At 34.9% G+C, this 22,450-nt stretch overlaps 1 protein-coding gene across 1 annotated transcript; it reads right to left on the bottom strand.

Annotated features, from left to right (window-relative positions):
• Positions 1-5,535: 5,535 nt before the first annotated feature.
• LOC140147070 (uncharacterized) lies at positions 5,536-7,494 on the bottom strand. The gene is made up of 2 exons (XM_072168842.1): positions 6,882-7,494; positions 5,536-6,632 (listed from the first exon to the last, which is right to left on the bottom strand). The coding sequence occupies exons 1-2, from the start codon at positions 7,492-7,494 to the stop codon at positions 5,536-5,538; spliced, it is 1,710 nt and encodes a 569-aa protein (XP_072024943.1).
• Between the last annotated feature and the right edge of the window lie 14,956 nt (positions 7,495-22,450).

The raw sequence follows: 22,450 nt of genomic DNA, 5'->3' as shown, positions 1-22,450 counted from the left end.
ATTCCAACGAATAAAGGTTCTTTATTTCGAAACAAGTCACTGTGTTCTCTACTCCGAATATGAAAAAAGGTTCTCTATTCCGAATACCAATTCCGCTTTACCAATGTGTCATGTGTTTTTTTGGTTTTTTTATCCTGAGTTCCTCGAATTACTTGTAAAGGTAGAGAACAGTTTGAGGTTTGTAACTGTGGAGTCTGCAATGTTTTGCACGTGAAGAACAATAGAAAATTAAGCTACTTTGTCAGAAAACGTTTAAATGTCGGGTTATATATAGGGTATATTAAGAGTATAAAACGTTTTCATAACCTTAAAAATATTTTTGATAATCTACTGCTCAGCAAACAAAAATGTTTTACAGAAAACGTTTAAATGTCGGGTTATATAAAGGGTATAAAAACGTTTTAAAATGTTTTTTTTTTCAAAACCTTTTAATAACATTTAAATGTCGGGTTATATAAAGGTCATAAAAACGTTTTTAAAACGTTATTGAAAATATTTTGGGCAAACATTTTTCGCAAAATATTTTTTCAACCCCAAAATAACATTCTGTTTGGAATGTTTTGTATCAAGTTTTCAAGAATGTTTTTGGGATGTTATTAACACTATTTCGGTGTTTGCTGGATTCAAATATTTTAACATGTTATTTAAGTATTGACACAATATTTGGCCAAACGCAAACTTCAATAGCTGTACAACATAAGTCAAGAACCATAGGACCTACCCCGGGGGACCTACAAAAGTATATCTGTGATATTTTTTTTTTTTTACACACTCACTATGAAATGAGCAGTGCGATTTTTACTAAAGCTGACTACCATTTGCAAGATGCTGTGAACTACCAAATCGCAACACTTTAAAATAAGGTAAAACCTTAAAATACTACTCTAGGCTCTATAGGGGAGTTCATGGCCATCTCTGTTGTACTCAATCAACCATGATTTTATTGTTGTACAAGTCAAGGGCTTTCAGAAAAACTTGGGTGATTGATCTGAATTTCCCTAACTTTTTCTATAGAGGGCGTTTTTCAAAATGGCCGCCAAAATTATTACTTTTGACAATATCTCAGTTTCTGGAGTGTGTAGAGACACAATTTTGGTGTCTATATCTATGTTTTTACTACCAAGGAATCCAATAAGACCAGTTGTTTAGTCACTGGCACCTCCTTTGAGGCAGCTGTCTTGAATTTCAAAATGGCCGCCAAAAATTAACATTGTTATTTATAACTTAGTTATTTATAAGCAAAGAGTCATAGTTTTAGTGGCTATACTTTTGTTTGTAAGGTCTTATAAATTTAGTATCCAATGGGAGCATTAAGTTTAACATCTACATGGTTTTGTCCATGCTTAAAATGCATTAAAAATAAAAATGGTGATAGAGGCAATGTACATGGGAAAAGACCATGTGGAAGACCTCCCAAAAGATGGATGGACACTATCAAAACAGACTGCTTAGCTAAAAATATCACCTCCATAGCAGCAACAGGAAGAATGACCAAAAACCGAGTGGTATGGCATGGATTCACCATGGATCAGATGGCAAGGCAGAGTGCATCAGCATCCGTGCCGACGCCTTAGGTCAAGGTCAAAATGCATTTTATAATGGTATAATATACTATTCAAATCAGACCCAAGCGCACATGGCTATTAAGGCCCGGTCACACAGTGACGAATAGGGGTGAACGGCAAGCGACGATAAGCTGCGAATTGCAATTTTGAATTTACCGCCACTCACCGTGAGCTGCCGTTAGTTGTCGCTGACGAATCCGTCAGCGACCGCAGACGACCGCAATTATTCGTCGCGTTCGTTGGCAAATTTTCAACATGTTGAAAATTTTGTGACGGCAAAAGAATCTGTTGTGATTCCGTTCAGATTTCGTTGGAGACCGCAACCCTCATTTCTTTGACGTTTCCATACCGTGCGAAGCCGTGTCTAGTCGTTTTGAGGTCGTCACAATTTCATTGGTAGTCGTTGGTAAACGTCCACTTCGATTTCAATAGACTACCCGACACGATGCAATTTTAAAATTCTTATAAAGAAAATAATATCAATAATAATCAAAAATATTAATATTTCTGATTATTATTGATATTGTTATTGACATTGATGTTAATATTTTTGATTATTATTGATTTTCATATTTTAATTCCTATTGATATTTATATTAATTTTTTTGATTATTTTTGATATGTGTAATATTTTTTATTATTATTGATATTGATATTAATATCTTTGATTATAATAGGCCTAATTGATATTGATATTAATATCTTTGATTATAATAATTAATATTGATGTTAATATTTTTGATTATCATTGATATTTATATTGGTTTTTTTAAAATATTATTATTGATATGTATACTATTTTTGATTATTATTGATATTGATGGTAATATTTTTGATTATTATTGATAAAGATATTAATAGTTTTGATTATTATTGATATGTGTAATATTTTTGATTATTATTGATATCGATATTAATATTTTTGATTATTATTGATATAAATATTAATAGTTTAGATTATTATTGATATTGCTTTTACTATTTTTGATTATTATTGATATTTATATAATTTTTATTATTATTATTGATATGTGTAATATTTTTGATTACTATTGATATTGATGTTGATATTTTTGATTATTATTGAAATAGATATTAATAGTTTGGATTATTATTGATATTGATTTTACTATTTTTGTTTATTATTGATATGTGTAATATTTTTGATTATTATTGATATTGATGTTAATAATCCTGATTATTATTGATATAGATATTAATAGTTTGGATTATTATTGATATTGATTTTACTATTTTTGATTATTGTTGATATTGATGTTAATATTTTTGATTATTATTGATATTGATATTTTTGAGTGGATGATCAGAACGTTGTGAAGAGTGAGAACGCCAAAGGGGACTATACGACCCGCACACACACATGATTTGATGTCGGCTGCTGAGCCACGTCATCATCACCGCAATCCACCGTCAGCTGCCGTTCCTTGCCGCAAGCAAATCCGCTGCCAGCCGTCTGACCTCGTTGCTTGTTGTCGGGCTCCGTCGAGACTTCGTCACTCATCGCCCGGACAACGTCCATATTTGGTCGCTAGTCTCCGTTTCCTGCCGCAGTCTTTCGTCCCTTGCCGTCGTGTTGTCGCTAAAGGTCGTTCCCACTCGTCACCGAATCTTGTTTTTCCTCTTTTTGTCGTCGCTTTGCCGTCAACATTTTGTGATTTTCACGTTCGTCACCTTTCGTTGCTTATCGTCCGTCACAGTGTGACCGGGCCTTTAACCTGACAGTTTCGTCTGGTCGACAGAGTTTCTCAGGAGCCTCCAAAACTGTCATTATTAGGCATTCTTATTCAATGGGTGCGTCTTGTAAAGAATTCACGTAATTTGATTGGTTTTCGGTGTATAATATCTCACAATAGTTGATAGTGATATTTGTCAGGGCGCGCGCCGCCACGCAACGGCGGCACGCTTGTTGCTCCTCAATGATCGCGCGATAATGCGTTCGCGTAATACACGTGCGAGAACTAAGAACGCGATTTGGCGGCTTAGATGTTCGTGATGGTTTCGTTCATTTATAACAACGGGGATGTCCTCACGAACGTAACTTTATTTTTTTCTGAAAAAAAGGCATTTTTTCTTGCAAAAATTACATTAAAACTGAATAAGAATGAGAATAAATGATAGGATTTTGTCTTTTGCCTATCAATATCGTGTCATAATGGATGGGCTGGCCAATATTTTTATCGTAGTGGATACGGCTGCGCGGCATCCACTACTCAAAATATTGGCCAGCCCATCCATTATGACACGATATTGATAGGCAAAAGACAAAACCTATCTTTATTCTCTAATTAGGCAGTTAAAATTAAGCTTAGCTTGTGATAAGAAAACCGTACCAATTTACCATTTGATGAGTAAGGAACTTGATTATGTTCAATAATAGTCCGGAATAATAGTTCATAATTATATATTGTCTATCAGGTCAGTTGTTGAGATTTCTACAGCTAAATCTGTCTTCTGACACTGCACGGCACGGCAAGTTGCACGAGCACATTTGCCGCAATGACACACCACACCAACATGACTCCAATGATCTCCATGATGTTAAAGGAAGAAGGTTTCCATTCTCATGTAGAAAACCATAGTGTAGTGGATCTAGACCCGCTGTTTGGGCGTTGAGTTGCCTATTCAGAACATGCATGGTGGCATATGCATTGAAGAATGCACGGTAGATGTGAGGTTCCAAACCTTTAGATGTTGGTGGCAGACTCTGGTGTGAAGCTGTCTTTGAGAAGTGAAACTGATGTGCTCTGAGTTTCTGGACTTGTTTCCAGCATCTATGACTTGCACTGCCTGCTGGATAGAAGAAGGGCCTAGTGGAGTTGTTGCGCCAAATCCTTGCAAGTAAACCACAGGTTTGGCCTTGAGGGCTGCTTTCTTTGTGTCTATTCTACTGATGATGTCACATCATGTGATGCTATGTAGCGCAGGAAGCACTGTGTACATCTGATGAGGCCCAATCTTGCATACAGAATATCGAGAGGGGCAAAACGGGCAGATGTTGCCTCTCCCTGCTCTTACCCACAGTTCCTGAAGACCCTCGTGAAGAAAGGTAGCCATATAAAACAACAGGGCAACTGTTACATCAGTATCGTTGGATATAACAACGCATGTTTTGTGACCAGCTCGGACACAATCTAGGACATGCATGGGTATACGGAGATCTGCATGTTATATTCTGTTCCATTGTGGATCTTTATGCACTTCCATTTGTCACTGTAAATGCATAGCTGGCTAAGAACAGTTGGCTCTTTATGCATTTCCATGGACCTATCACGCAAGAATGCATACAATAGTGTTTCAAGCAGCAGTTTATTTCGGTTTGACGGCCAGAACGTTGACATGTTCTTTGGAATTGGTGTAGATATCTGCCTCTTCAACTTGAGACTGCAGGTGCTGCATGTTATATTCTGTTCCATTATGGATCTTTATGCACTTCCATTTGTCACTGTCAATGCATAGCTGGCTAAGAACAGTTGGCTCTTTATGCATTTACATGGACCTATCACGCAAGAATGCATACACTAGTGTTTCAAGCAGCAGTTTATTTTGGCTTGACGGCCATAACGTCGTCATGGTAAATGGCAAAGATATAATAACATCTGCCATGGTGATTATACAGAGAGGCTGTTTCTGCAAACTTTGAGAGCAGATCAGAGAAACTTGTAAGTCATGATAGAGGTACTCTGCGGATTGCTGCCATGACATCAATCAGGAAGGCTGAATCGTCTTTATGCCGGTAGCAATAGCCATCAGGCTTGAGGGTTTCCTCTAATCTTCAATCTTCAAAGGTGCTATCCCTATGCAGCAACAGCTATACTGGGACTTGGTGCAGAAGTGAAGTCACAGGCAAGGGTGCAGAAACAAGGGTGAAGATAAGGTGAAGACTGTAACAAAATGACGAAACCAAGACTGGTGATGAACTGAGGGTGCACTATATACAAGGATTGGTGAACTACAGCAGCTTGGCACCAACAGGAAGCCTCATCTGCTGGATGGCCGGCAGGCTGACTTCCTGGAATGCTGGTAGTGAAGGAGCCAATACTGCAGGAGTTGGTAGATGGTTCCAGAGTCTCACGGTGCGTGGATAGAAGGAGAACTTATAGCTGTCTATTGTTGCTTCTGGTAGCTTGAACTTAAGTTGGTGGTCATGTCTGCTGAAGTATGTAGCTGGTTGTATGATGGTGGGGAACTGGATGTTTACTAGGCCATAGTGTATCTTGTAAAACATGGACAGTTGAGCAGCTAAACGCCTGTTGTGCAGTGAGTCCCAGCCCAGGGTGTTGATTAGTGCTGATACGGATGTTGTTCTGCGGTAGTCCCGGAAAACGAATCGTGCAGCTGGCCGTTGAACACGTTCAAGGCGGTCCACAGTGGTGATGGTATGCGGATTCCAAGCTTCCGATGCGTATTCAATTTGAGGGCGGACTAGGGCTTGGTATGCTCTGGCCTTGACCTCTTGAGAACATGGTGATAGGGTGCGACGTATCAGACCGAGGGTGCGGTTAGCCTTCTGCGTGATTTTGTTGCAGTGTGCATCCCATCGAAGTTTACTGGATATTGTAACTCCAAGGTACTCATGTTGATCGACTCTAGCAAGAGGCTGACCCAGGATGGTATAATCAAAGAGGCTGGTTTTGCGTTTGTTAGTTATTGGGAGGATGGCACATTTACCCACATTGAAGTGCATAAGCCATTTTGAGGACCAATTTGCAAGCTCATTGAGGTCTTTCTGGAGTACTTGATGATCGTCAGGACTCACAATATCTCTGTATACGATGCTGTCATCAGCAAATAAGCGCATACTAGAACTGATTTCCTCCTGGATGTCATTAATGTAGAGTAAAAACAAGGCTGGTCCAAGCACAGAGCCCTGGGGTACTCCTGATGTTACTTTCCCCCAGGGTGAGTGGGTCCCATTTACCGAAACTGCCTGGCTTCTGTTGTTAAGGAAGGAGTTGATCCATGTCAGTGTTGAACCTCTGATGCCGTAGAATTCCAGCTTGGCAGACAGGCGCAGATGGGGTACTTTGTCAAATGCCTTGCTGAAATCTAGGAGGATAACATCAACTTGCCCACGTTGTTGAAGGGTGCGTGCCCAGTCGTTACAGGATGTGATCAACTGTGTCACAGTAGACAGTTTTCGCGGAACCCATGCTGCGAGTCCAGTAGGATACTGTTGCTGTTCAGATGTCTGGCTAGGTGACTTAAAACCACATGCTCCATAACTTTACAACACAAACTTGTAAGTGAAATCGGGCGATAATTCGCAGGATCTGATTTTGACCTTTTTGAATATACCTGTAACAAGTGCTTGTTTCCATTGAGATGGAACTACGCCAGTGTCATATGATTGTTGGAAGAGAAAGCAAAGTGCCGGTGCAAGTTCAGGTGCAACTGTCTTGAGGAGTCTGGGTGGTATCTCATCTGGGCCACATGCTTTAGTTGGGTTTAAAGATGATAACTGCTTTTCAACGCCTTCAACTCCAATTATGAGCTCCGAAATAGATGGATATGGTGAAATACCTTTTTGCGGTATACTACATGTATCAGTCTCTTGGGTGAACACAGATTGAAAATGTGAGTTGAGTGCAGTTGCCTTTTCTTGGTCAGTGGTGCAGAGTTTGGTTGTTGTCCTCAGGGTTGGAATGCCAAGGTTTTCTGTACGCATCATTTTGACGTACGACCAGAATTTTTTGGGACTCTCAGACAGGCTGTTACCAACTACATTGTTAACATAATCCTCATGGGCACTATGGACTCTTGATGCAACTTTGTTTCTGTACTGGCGGAAAAGCTTCCAGGAAGTGCTGTTTTGTTGCTTCCTGGCACGACAGTGTAGCTTATCCCTCTTTCTCATTTGGCGTTTTATGTCAGGTGTTACCCAGGGAAGATGTCTTTTCCCACTGCTCATTTTTGAGGGAACATAAGCATTCATTGCTTCAGTTAGATTGTCTCTAATTTTTTCCCAGTTTGTGTCCACACTGTTATTTTGGGGGGGCAGAGGCTAGGAACTCCTGTGTGTGTGTTCTTTAACATTTTGTTTCAAGTTTTCAACATCAGCCCTGAGGAAATTGTAGATTTTCCTGGGTGGTTTGGATTGCTGTTTGGGTTTGAGATTTATGTTGAAGGTTACGATGCTATGGTCAGAGATACCAGGACTAACTTCAACATCACTGATAATTTGTGGGTTTGTGGTAACAATCAGGTCAAGGATGCTATTTGACACAGGACGGGTAACTTTCGTCACCAACTGGGCAAGCGAGTTTTCTAATAAGAAATTTAGAAAACTTCTATGAACACCAGCTGTTTTGGGGTTTGTTGATGACCATGTGTCCCAGTCAATGTCTGGGTAATTAAAATCCCCTCCAATGATGACATTTGGGAATCTTGACTTATGTTTGGAAAGCATTGTGCTAAGAGAGTTTGTCAGTTCATCCAGCGCCTTACTTTTATTATTAACTTGGGGCCATAATAACTGGCTAGGAAGAGTGGTTTGGAGTTTGAAAATTGAAGACTAGCCCACACAATTTCGCAGTTTGCGTCCATTTCCGGCAAGTCAGTTGATATCAGGTTATCTTTTGTGGCTAGGAAGACACCTCCTCCATTTACATTTCTATCCTTTCTATAGATCGAATAATTCCCGAACAAGTTGGCTCTTTTCTGGTTTGGTCATTAAACCGTCATCACCAGCAATGGGGAAGGTAGGACATCATATGTCAGAAGATCAGCAGTGCCAAGACCTCTATCTCTAGCCCCTTCGATGGATTTGTCAGTCATATTCATGGCTGCGATGACTTTCTGGACTGTTCTCTTGGGTTTGTCTTTAATTGAGGCCATTGTTTTGAGATTCCCTCTGTGAATAGTGTCTCTTAGTTTTACAGATTTCTTGATTATCCTTTCACTCTGGAAAGCCTGATATTTGTTCTTCCCTTTTTCAGACGCATTTAGTACATCGTATCTGATTACTGATGTCATCACCTGCTTAGTGACGAAGTTGTGGAGCAGTGTGGGACACTCTGCAGAGAACGGTGACCCTCTCTTTTCAATGAACTTCATCATCTCTTGAACGTGCCCTTCTTGTTTGTTTGATGGCCATTTTGAAATTCAGGATGGCTGTCCACCCCTACTGCGTCCAAGTCTAATATAGTCATGTTTTGGGGTTCCTTGACCCTAAAAACATATGTTTAGACACCAACGTCAGGTCTATGAACCTCTAACGCTAAGATTAAGTCAAAAGTAGTCAATTTGGCGGCCATTTTGAAAAGCGCCCTCAATAGAAAAGTTAATCATATTCTATTAGTCTATACTAGTAGTTTTTTTGAGGTTCCTTGGCCCTAAAAACGTATGTTTAGACACCAACGTCCGGTCTCTATGACCTCTAGAGCGGAGATAAAGTCAAAAGTAGTCAATTTGGCGGCCATTTTGAAAAGCGCCCTCAATAGAAAAGTTATTCATATTCTAAGTCTATTCTATTAGTTTTTTCATGTTCCTTGACCCTGAAAACATATGTAGGCCTATAGACACCAAAATCATATCTCTATGAGCCTCTGGATCTAAGATATAGTCAAAAATAGTTAATTTGGCGGCCATTTTGAAAAGCGCCCTCTACAGAAAAAGTTAGGCAAATTCAGATCGACCACCCAAGTTTTTGGGTGGGTGCGGCGTCCGCACCTGTATTCTCTGACTATTGACCTACTTTTTCACATGCCGCAGTGTTGAGAAAATATTCGTGCCGGTTATATCCCAAACACCCACAGAGGTGATAGTTTACGGCGAGTTTTGTAATTATTACTTGATTTTGATATGTAAGTAATACGATAAAGTCGTCATAGGCAGTAATGTGTTTGTATTAAAAGAAATAACAAAAATAATTATTTAAGTAATAGAAATACTATTTGGAAATTGCAGCAAGATTTGCAGATGTTTTTATTTGAACAGTACCAGTTCACCAGTTTTGCTAGTTTTCCTAATCTTTGGGCTAAATTAATAGCATCGTGAAAACCAAACAGTCAATTAATTTATGTCAACATTTCCTTGTTTGACATCCCATGCAAGGTCTATTGCCATTTGGTCTAATACCATTTCGTCTAATTCCCGTTTAGTCTATATTCAATTGGTCTATTACCAGAAAGACTAATTGCCACTTAGTCTAATAATCATATAGTCTAATGTCCATTTAGTCTAATATTGTTTGGTCTAATAACCGATATGTCTACTAACCATATAGTCTAATAACCATTTGGTCTAATATTTTTGTAATAACCATTTGGTCTAATAACCGTTTAGTCTAATAACCGTTAGGTCTAATACTCGTATGGTCTAATAACCAGTTAGTCTAATACCATTTCGTCTATTTATTAATAAACTAAATGCTTGTAAGACTAAACGGTGTGTAGACCAAATGGGTATTAGACCAAATGGGTATTAGACCTATTGGTTATAGACCAAATGAGTATTAGACTAAATGGTTGTTAGACTAAATGGTTTTAGACTTATTGGTTATTAGACTAAATGGTTATCGGACCAAATGATTATTGGACGTAATCGATATTGACCAAATGGGTTTAGACGAAATGGATGTAGACGAAATGGATATTAGACCAAATGGTATTAGACCAAAATGGCAAATCCCCCATGCAAACATTATCTTATTTACATAATGGTTTTGACCTCGAGTCATGAGTGGTGATTCATTGTTTAGGCCAAGTAAAATAAATAACGTGTATATCGTCCCCGCCCTCTCCGATTTTTGGAGATTTTCAAATATTTTAGTTATTTTTCCTATTTGCTTCCTTACTTTGTTTATAAAATTGTTGTGATGAAATGACATGTTTAGAAGTTCTTGGTTATCATTTATAAACACAATGCAAACACTTTCTTCAAGCTAGGGGTAGGGCTTTGGGGAAATAACAAAAATATTAGGGGCCTCCCCGATTTTATGATGTGTTGACAAACATTTGCCATTGCAATTTTACACAGAAATGAATGGTAAAACAATAACACGATAACAAATAATAAGGACCTCCCTCACCAATTTTTGAAAAAGTCCGGACATATACATTTTTTTTACTTGGCCTTAATTGGCACACTCCTCTAAATATTTTACCGCAAAGTCCTATGGTGGAGGGCTATTTTGTTGTGTAGTCCTACAAAGGTGGGTGACTAAAAAGTAGCCTGTTGGTACATGTTTTACCGTACAGTCCTATGGTGTAGGTTTTTATTTTTTTATTTTGTTGTCATTTCATTTCATTTCATTTCAATTTTATTTATACACGGAAAAGCCCAGATCAGCCCTTGAGCTGGTCTTCCCTGGGGCCGTGTTGCTACATAAATTTACATGTTCCATTACATTACATCATTAATCAAGGATATTAAAAGTAAATAGAAATACAAAACAAGTATAAAAACTATATATGACAAAGTGATAAAATATAACATACAAAGCAAGTACAATTGACAAAGTAATAACCAAAAGCAAACATTTAGGCAAAGTTCAATTCATAATTACAGTAAAGCAATCTCCTAATTCGAATGCTCTTAGTTCGTTATTTATATAACTTCAAACACAAACCTTGTTAGGGATGCACCATTAGATTCTCAGGGTGGGGTAGGAAGTTTTTCAAAAAAAACAAAACTTCACCCACTTCATGAGCAAAAAAAAACCTTTCCCCACCAACTATAAAAAATAAAAAACTTTCCCCGACCCCAACTTCCTACCCCCCTCTCAGTATCAAATGGTGCGTCCCTTAGTTTAATTCTTTCAATCAAAATTTCACTCCTCTGCTAATGATGACAAGTGATAATCGAAGTAATACTGCATTAGGCCAAATACAAAAATAAACATGTTTCACGTCCCCTCCCTCCTTTTTGGAGGTTTCTTCATTATTATATTTTTATATTTTGCAATTCAGTTATAACTTTAAAAAAATTATGTCTAGGGAGTTGAGATGCTTTCTATAGCCTTCTCAATATACAAGAAACAATTTGGAAGGTTTCGAGATCATTAGAGGGGGCCTACCCCTCAGAACAACAAATAAAAAGAGGCCTCCTCCTTTTTGCAGGCATTATTGTGCACGTTAAAATAGCTCTAAATATGGGTATTTACATCGATTCTGCGATACAAAAAATAAAAGGCCCCTCCTGCTCCTTTTTTTTCAAAAACCTGGACGTGAAACATGTTTTTATTTTACTTGGACTTATCAATATGGAACTACACCTTTATCTTGACAATTCATTTGCTCGCCCTATTCCTTTTAAAGGAATTTTTATTTATTGTGAACTTGACTTACTCATTCTTTCATTTCTCTTGACAATTTTTCATTTGCCCACCCTATTCCTTTTAAAGGAATTTTTATTCTGAAAGCCCTTGACTTGTAAAACAATAAAATCATGGTTGAGTGAGTACAACAGAGATGGCCACGAACTCCCCCACAGGAGTATACGTTGCAATAGGCTTTTTTCCGTCAAGACGTAAAAAGAGATTTTTATAAATAGGATTTTTTTAAACACACTTCAAACCGCAATTGTGGGACCGACCTAACATGCACATGCAAAACGCGAACTTCATACGTCAAAAGCTGTACGGTTATCATTGTAAGTGTTGTTGTTGCAGCTGTTCGCCAGGCTCTCACAACATCATACTCAAGAACCACGGGACCTACAAAAGTAGTAAAAGTATAGGCCTATCTGTGATATTTTACACACTCACTATGAAATGAGCAATGCGATTTTTGCCTAAGCTGACTACCATTTGCAAGATGCTGTGAACTACCAAATCGCAACACTTTAAAATAGGGTCAAACCTCAAAATGCGTTGCAATAGGCTTTTTTCCGTCAAGACGTAAAAGAGATTTTTATAATATAGGATTTTTTGAAACACACAATTACGGTTGAAGTGTGTTTGCGTTTTGCATGTGCATGTGCATGTTAGGTCGGTCCCACAATTGAGGTTGACGTGTGTGTTTCAAAAAATCCTATATTATAAAAATCTCTTTTATGTCTTGACGAAAAAAGCCTATTGCAACGCATTTTAAGGTTTGACCCTTAGTTAAAGTGTTGCGATTTGGTAGTTCACAGCATCTTGCAAATGGTAGTCATCTTTGGCAAAATTCGCATTGCTCATTTCATAGTGAGTGTGTAGAACGTATACTCCTGTGGGGGAAAATTAAAATATAACAGATATACTTTTGTGGGTCCTGTGGTTCTTGAGCTATGTTGTGGGAACCTGGCTGAAACCCCGGGGGGGGGGGGGCACACTCCAACTTTGGAGGTGACGCGTATGTAGGACTGTTAAGACCCCCTTTTTCAGCATCGATGTCACCCAAAGACCCCATATTTTTTTACGAACACATGCTCTGTCATACGTCACCCGAAGACCCCCTATTTTTCCATTTGATCTGTCACCCAAAGACCCTTACAAGTTCAATTTGAACAGCAACTTTCATTTATCACTGATTTTGTTACTTATTTTGAAAAAACAATGAAATTTGAAGCCATTTAGAACTAGAAATTCGATTTTCGAGGATTTTGTGGCGCTGTTTTGGCTCTCACCTAAAGATTTCATTTTAAAAATAGGTCATGTTCTCACCCCATATTTTCTACATTTTGCTCTCACCGAATGCCATAAATCATGCTCTCACCCAATGACCCCATATTTTTTACATTTTGCTCTCACCGAATGCCCCTTAGTGCGAAAGTGCCAGCCCTACACCTATATCCATTTCATATTGAAGTGCCCCCCCGGGCTGAAACACCTAAAACAACACTTACAGTGATAACCGTACAGCTTTTGACGTATGAAGTTTGCGTTTTGCATGTGCATGTTAGGTCGGTCCCACAATTGAGGTTGACGCGTGTGTTTCAAAAAATCCTATATTATAAAAACCTCCTTTACGTCTTGACGGAAAAAAACCTATTGCAACGCATTTTAATTTATAGTATGTTGGTTCTCTTAAACTTGACGTATAACAGGTAGGTTTAGCACACATTTTATAGCCGGTCCCCACAAGTCGGTGCGAAGTTTGGGTCAAAAAAATTCACGATATACTCAAAGTGTATACGTTGGTTCTAGTAAATACACGATGAATGTGACCAAGCCGCATCATGATCACACTGATAACCGTACAGCTTTTGACGTATGATGTTTGCGTTTTGCATGTGCATGTTCGGTCGGTCCCACAATATTACCATTCATTGGGCAAAATGAATAATCAGCTGTATCAAGAAGATTTTATTAATGATATGATATCTAATACTAAGTATCTAAGCAACCATACTTTTAACAATCTAGATGTATCTGAAGATAATATTATGCATAATATTGTACTTACACTTGATGAGGTTATTGATTCCATTAATCAAGCCAAATATAACAAGTCTCCCGGTATCGATTCAATCACAAATGAGCTTATCAAAAATGGCGGGGATACTATAGAGAGGTATCACCCTTACCTCATGTATCTCCAAAATTTTCAACCGTATTATATCAAATTCAATTTCGGAATTTCTGGAAGATAATGACGTGCTGTCGGAAATCCAGGGCGGATTTAGGAAAGATCATAGATGTGAAGATCACGTTTTTGTCGTTAAGAGTATAGCTGCTGCCAGGTTAGTTGAAAACAAACCAACTTTCCTAGCTTTCCTGGATTTCCGAAAAGCTTTTGATACGGTTTGGAGGGATGGCCTTCTCTCTGTGGCCTGGAACGTAGGAATTCGAGGGAGTGCTTGGAAATTAATTGAAAGTCTTTATTGTAATGTAGAAGCTTAAGTAAAGTTTGGTGATATTGACACTGAATATTTCGAGGTGGAAGAAGGTCTTAAACAGGGATGTGTCTTATCCCCAATTTTATTTTGCATTTATATAAACCAGCTAGCTAAACTTTTCAAAGAAAGTGGTAACGGTATTCGCATTTGTGATGTTCAAATATATAGGTTGCTTATTCTGGGCTGATGACGTTGTTTTGATCGCAAATGATGAAGACGAACTTCAGAAAATGCTGAATATTGCATCTTCTTTCTCTCGCTTATGGAAATTAGATTTTAAGAGCTCTTGAACATAATTTTTTAGAAGTGGCTCTATACCTCAAAAAATAGATTTTCTGATATTTTGTGCAATGATGCATGTTAGGGTGTTGACTACTTATGTGACTAAAAAAATTCAAAAATTGGCCCGTTGCCATGGAAACGGCCAAAACCCAGATTCTGTCATTTTGGGCCAAATTGGCAGTGAAATTAGTTAAAAAACATGTTATTTCAAGTGTTCGCTGCAACTAAGCCATATAATGCTGGTACATTACATTAAGTTCTTGTGAAAGGACATCTATTCATCTGATGATCAGCATATTTAGACGTCAATAAGTTATTCTTAAGGGTACGTGCAGAGCCCGTCTGCCAGGTGTATTTTCACTTTTTCATAAAATGTCATTTTAGCACCTAAAATATCATCATGAAAATCAACAACCCGGTGTTGCCAGGATTTTGTCCATTCTAGTGTGGGTAGTACAAGCTAGGTACTTTACATTTTAGTAAAAATCAGCTTGGGCAAATGTTACTTCTAAATACAGTGTTGCCAGAAAAACCGGTATTTTTGCAAATTGACATTTTGTCAAATTACGCCTTTTTGTCACAATTATGTGCATTTTGACAAATATTTTCCTTCAAGGTGAATCCAAACAACACTTTTTCGTCTTTGTAAATATCTAAATACTGAAAATTCAAAATTAGTGTTGCCAGAGTTCTTGATAAAACACCCAATATTAGTATTTACTGATAGTATGATTTGTTGTTGATGGTTTGATTGGGAAATGCTTATTTCTAATTTTCATACATCGAATGTACATAGTATAGATTGTTATATGAATGTTTAAACACCTGATCACAAAGCAAGTGTTGCCAGAATTCTTGATAAAACACCCAAAATCATAATGCCACGATCCAGTCCTCTCACGCTAAAGTTGACAACGTCAAAATTTGGTTTACTATCATCAATAGCTTGTCCTAAAAAGCGTATTCAAATTTTGAAAACCCCTCGGTTCTAGTATTATCTAGTGCAAAGTTATAGTCAGGGTAATTATGGGTATTAATGTTGTTCTTTGTTTTCTATTGAATTTTGAACTGGTCACTCAAACGTTACTGGACTGGATCAATAATAATCAAAAATATTGATATCAATTTCAGCAATAATTAAAAATATATAAATATCATTATCAATAATAAACAAAAATATTATCATCAATATCAAAAATATTAACATCAATAATAATCAAAAATATTAACATCAATATCAATAATTATCAAAAATATTAATATTAATATCAATATAATCAAAATATTAATATCAAAAATAATCAAAAATATAAATATCAATTTCAATAATAATCAAAATATTAATATCGATATCAATATCAATAATAATCAAAAATATTAATATCGATATCAATATCAATAATAATCAAAAATATTAATATGAATATGAATAATAATCAAAACTATTAATGTGAATAATAATCAAAACTATCAATATCAATAATAATCAAAAATATTAATATCAATAATAATCAAAAATATTGATATCAATTTCAGTAATAATTTAAAAAAATATAAATATTAATATCAATATCAATAATAATCAAAAATAATGATATCAATTTCAGTAATAATTAAAAAATATATAAATATCGTTATCAATAATAATCAAAAATATTATCAATATCAAAAATAAACAAAAACATTGACATCAATAATATCAATAATAATCAAAAATATTAACATCAATATCAATGATTATCAAAAATATTAATATTATCAATTTATAAATATCAATTTAAATAATAATCAAGAATATTAATATCAATATCAATAATAATCAAAAATATTAATATCCATATCAATAATAATCAAAATATTAATATCTATATCAATAATGAGAAATATTAATATCAAAATCAATAATGATCAAATATATTAACATCAATATCAATAATAATCAAAAATATTAATATCGATATCAATAATCAAAAATATTAATATGACTATGAATAATAATCAAAATATTAATATGAATAATAATCAAAATATAAATATCAATATGAATTATAATCAAAAATATATATCAATATCAATAATAATTAATACAAATATCAATTTTAAAATATTAAGATAGTTTGATTATTGTTGATATTGATATTAATATTTTTGATTATTATTGATAATAATATTTTGCTTCTTATTGATATTAATATTAATACTTTGCTTATTATTGATATTGATATAAATATTTGTGATTGTTATTGATATTGATGTTAATATTTTTGATTATTATTGATATTGATATTGATAGTTTTGATTATTAGTGTTATTGATATTGGTATTAATATTTTTAAATATTATTGATATATTGATGTGAATATTTTTGATTATTATTGATATTAACCCTAGAACTACAAAATACCACCCCAATATTTCTTATCCATCATAAAAAATGTGTGCATTTACGCTCGACCTAAACTAATCATAGATCCATCCTTTGTGCTCATTTTAGTATAAAAATGTTTACCAGCACCTTACCTGGGGGTAGAACCGGCTGTCAAAGATGACCATAGAGGGGGTGTTGGTGAGGGCCACCAATGGTTTCTACAGTAAAATAAATTATTTTCATTTCGCTCATGTAAAATTATTATAAGCTATTGACTTTTTACTTGTTAGTTTGAGGAGAAAATTCGGTCAAATCGCATTTTTTGTAGAATTTTTAGCCGAAAATCAATTTTGCCAATACTTTTGTACATAGCTGAAATTGTCCAAATTTGCATGGGCGCCCTCACATTATGACGTCACAGCGACATTATGAGAGGAATGTTTGTACTTACTGGTATCACTGGGGTAGAGGAGACCCATAGCTATACATTGATTCCAAATATAATGGTATATGATATTTAAAATTGAAAATTAGGGGTTGCAACCCCTTCGTAGTCCGTGTTACAAAATATGACTCAGTAGTTCTAGAGTTAATGTTAATATTTTTGATGATTGTTGATAATGATGTTAATATATTTGATATTATTATTAATATTATTGATGATAGTAAACCAAATTGATGTTAATGCTTTTGATTATTATTTATCGATATTAATTAATAGTTTTGATTATTATTGATAATGATGTTAATAGGCCTACATTGATATTATTATTAATATTGATGATAGTAAAACAAATTTGATGTTGGATCGTGGCACATATAAATATATATATATATATATATATATGATTTTGGGTGTTTTATCAATAATTCTGGCAACACTTACTTTGTGCTCAGGTGTTTAAGAGGCATTATCTGTTATTTTGGAGAATTTTTAAAAAATGTTTGCCACGGTCAAAAAATGGATTTCCTTTAAACTTTCATATTTGATGCACCTTGACCTGAAACAAACACACATGAAATACATTTGGGAAAAATATCCCCGTTGCCATGGTAACAGCCAAATTTTCATTTTAGGCCTATTTTCACAATTTTTGCATTTTCAGCAGTCAATTTGTCAAGTTTTGAAGCCAGTGTTACTAATATACACAATATATATATACTGTTTTCTTTATAAGGTATGAATAGGTCAAACCTTAGATGCCGCATTGAAAGTAAAAAAATAATCACCAGATGTCAGGGTGGGTTATACCATTTATTTGAAATAGGGGTGTTTTTCAATTTTTTTAAAGTATGAAAATATACCAACTTTGTATAGCTCATAAACCATATGGTAGTGCTCCGATTTCAACATCGACCACAGCATGTTGAGATGATACATTGGTCTTATGAAAAAGTTACATTTGAGCTTGGGGAAAACACATCTGTATATACAGTGTTGCCAGACATTTTCCTATTTTTCGAAATTCAACACAAATCTCACCTTAAGTTAAATGATGTGAAAATGAAACATCATCCTTTCAAGGAACATTTATTAAAAAGAGAGTTTTTATTCATATCAAATTTGATCAGTTATAATGGTCAGTGTTGTTCTAAACCACATGGGTGTTGCCATAATTGGGGTTTTATTGTGATTTGTGGATATTTTCAACTTTTTAAAAGTTATAAAAATACCAAAATGCATTTCTATAATAAAGAAAGAAACATCGACCTCGTCATGTTGAGATGATACATTGGCCTTATGAAAAAGTTATTTTGATCGGGGGGGGGAACATCAGTTTATACAGTGTTGCCAGATATTTTCCTATTTTTTCAAAATTCAACACAAGTCTCGCCGTAAGTTAAAAGATATGAAAATGAAACTTCACCTTCATATGGAACATATCTTTTTAGAAAGAAAGTTAATTTTATATTCAATTTGATCATCTGGGATGGTCAGTGTTATTCTAAGCCATATGGGTGTTGCCATAGCTGGCGTTTAATATGACAATATTTAGATATTTCCAGCTTTTTACAAGTCTTAAAAATAGTACACACCTTTAAAGTTATTGTGGAATGAACGCAATATTAAGGTTAAAAATTAACCTAAGAACACTTAGTATGTGAATTTAAATTTTAAATTTGAGTTCGGAAAATATTTCCTTCCATACAGTATTGCCAGATATTATCACATAATTCAAAATTCAACGTATGTTGAGCTTTTTTCAGCTTTTTTTCAGCTTTTTCAGCTATTTTTCAGTCTTAAAAATGCCAAAATACAATGGCATGCATTCCTAAAATAAAGATGTGAAAATGAAACATCAACCTCAATTACCTCATCATGTTGAGATGATACATCGGTCTTATGAAAAATTTGGTACATTTGAGCTTGGGGAAAAACATCTGTTTATACAGTGTTGCCAGATATTTTCCTATTTTTTCAAAATTCAGCACTAGTTTCACCTTAGGTTGAAAATGAAAGTTTATTAGAAAGAAATTTACTTTCATATTAAATTTGATCAGTTGTATAAATGGTCAGTGTTGTTCCAAACCACATGGGTGTTGCCATAATTAGGGTAAATAGCGAGATGTGGTTATTTTGAACTTTTTACAAGTTTTAAAAATACCAAAATACCATGGTATGCATTCCTTAAAAAATATGTGGAAGTGAAACATCAACTTCACCATGTTGAAATGATACATATTTGGTCTTATGAAACATTTATACTTAAGCTTGAGGAAAACATATGTTTATACAGTGTTGCCAGATATTTTCCTATTTTTTTTTTTTTAACACAAGTCTCACCTTAAGTTAAATGATGCGAAAATGAAACTTCACCTTCACAAGGAAAGTTTATTAAAATGAAATTTACTTTCATATTAAATTTGATCAGTTGTATAAATGGTCAGTGTTGTTCCAAACCACATGGGTGTTGCCATAATTAGGGTTTAATAGTGAGATGTCGATATTTTTATAAGTCATAAGGGTTCAAATAGCGACGTTTTCACATATTTTTGGTGGACCTGAGAGCACATCAGACATATATTGAAATTTGCGATATAATACAAATTTTATGGCAAATGATTAAAAATTGATATTTTTGAAATTTAACAGATCTCAAAAGTAAATTGTATAAATCTAGTGATATGTACTTAAAGTGTATGTAGCTGGAATGAAAATATGAAAATTTGACCTTTCGTATTGAAGATATAGATTTTTTTTAATTAACATTTATTAATTGATTAGTGGTCGGCTTTTCATCCCAGCTACATACACTTTAAATACACATCATTAGATTTATTAAATTAACTGTAATATGTCAAAAAATAAAAAAAATTCAATATGCATAATTTACCCTTAAATTTTTATTGTATCGCGAATTTTAAAAAAAAAATCAAAATTATTTTATATCAGAAGGACATTCCTCGTATTCAAAATACAATTTGGTATGTCTGATATGCTCTCAGGTCCGACAAAAATACTGTGCAAAGGTGGGTGACCAACCCCTTAAAATACAACACAGAAAACATCAAACATGTATACTTTAAAATATACATAAAAGCCATAATGTTTTTTACCAATGTACACATACTAGCTAAGCTAAAATAAATTAAAATAACATAAGATTGTTACATTGCAAAAAGCTGCATGTAAGAGTAAGATAATGTTTAAATTACGCCTACCCCATATTATTAAAGCACACATCCCAACTATACTTGCAAAAAAGATATGGGGAAGAAATGGGCAAAAAACTATATAGATCCAGCAAATGTCTCGAAAGATATGAGAATAGTCAAAGACAATAACGCACAGAACCTTTTCACAGCCAGACAAATTAATGTCCAGTTACCTTTCCCTAGAGGAGCTCGCAGGAGAGTCGAAAGTATGAAGAAGAAATGACCATTGAAATGTTGCATGATATTGTTGCTAATTCTCTGTCATTCAAGCATCCCCTGCTCATTGATGACATGAATTTGTATGAGCTTGTAAAAAGGAAGCAACTAAAATTAAGCTTTCAAGACTGAAGGAGATTTATATGAACAATTTTGCAGATACTTAACCGGCAGGGTTAAAGCAAAATAAAAAATCACCAAATGTTGATAAAAGTTGTTTGAGGAAATATCCGTTTCAAGTAGAAAAAGAGGACTACTGGGCACAGTATACCTATGACATGACCCCGGAGGGGGTTCTCCCTGGTTAAAGGTATACGGGGATGTGCCACGGTTTTGGGGGTACCTTAGCAATTTTGGTATGTCGATTGGTGGGTTCGCAGTGGAGACAATACACCAAATTGGGTGCATTAAGGAAAAAGTGCCCATAAAGGGGCCAAATTAGGACAAATTTGTGTGCTTTTTGGGTGCTTTTTGTGAAAAATTCGAATACTAAAGCTGTAACTTTAATAAGGTGTCATTTTAAAATTTAAAATGTATCCACATTTCACTATTAACTCCATTTATAGTGGCATCATCCATGTGGTTTATTCATGCCAGCGATTTAAACAATATAAATCCTAAAGTGAGACATACGTTGAATTTTGAATATATGTGATAATAACTGGCAATTCTGTATAGAAGGAAATATTTTCCGAACTCAAATTTAAAATTTAAATTAACATACTAAGTGTTCTTAGGGTAATTTTTAACCTTAATATTGCGTTCATTCCACAATAATTTTAAGGATGTGTACTATTTTTAAGACTTGTAAAAAGCTGGAAATATCTAAATTGTCATATTAAACGCCAGCTATGGCAACACCCATATGGCTTAGAAATAACACTGACCATCCCAGATGATCAAATTGAATATGAAATTAACTTTCTTTCTAAAAGATATGTTCCGTATGAAGGTGAAGTCTCATTTTCATATCTTTTAACTTAGGGCGAGACTTGTGTTGAATTTTGAAAAATAGGAAAATATCTGGCAACACTGTATAAACTGATGTTTTACCCTCCCCCAGATCAAAATAACTTTTCATAAGGCCAATGTATCATCTCAACATGACGAGGTCGATGTTTCTTTCTTTATTATAGAAATGCAATTTGGTATTTTTATGAATTGTAAAAAGTTGAAAATATCCACACCTCACAATTAAACCCCGATTATGGCAACACCCATGTGGTTTATCTGGCAACACTGTATAAACTGATGTCTTACCCCGCCCCCAGATCAAAATAACTTTTTCATAAGGCCAATATATCATCTCAACATGACGAGGTCGATGTTTCTTTCTTTATTATAGAAATGCATTTTGGTATTTGTATGACTTGTAAAAAGTTGAAAATATCCACAAATCACAATTAAACCCCAATTATGGCAACACCCATGTGGTTTAGAACAACACTGACCATTATAACTGATCAAATTTGATATGAATAAAAACTCTCTTTCTAATAAATGTTCCTTGAAAGGATGATGTTTCATTTTCACATCATTTAACTTAAGGTGAGATTTGTGTTGAATTTCGAAAAATAGGAAA

This window comes from Amphiura filiformis, chromosome 3, assembly GCF_039555335.1.
Source record: "Amphiura filiformis chromosome 3, Afil_fr2py, whole genome shotgun sequence".
NCBI lineage: Eukaryota > Metazoa > Echinodermata > Ophiuroidea > Amphilepidida > Amphiuridae > Amphiura > Amphiura filiformis.
The sequence above is the reverse complement of the archived record's forward strand: the minus strand, read 5'-3'. Positions and strand labels throughout refer to the sequence as shown.

Excerpts from the sequence above, each read along its gene's own strand:
- LOC140147070 (XM_072168842.1), bottom strand. The coding sequence starts at position 7,494 with ATGAGCAGTGGGAAAAGACATCTTCCCTGGGTAACACCTGACATAAAA. Across the intron at positions 6,633-6,881 it reads GAAACAAGCACTTGTTACAG|ATTTCAGCAAGGCATTTGAC; the intron begins GTATATTCAAAA and ends TTATCCTCCTAG.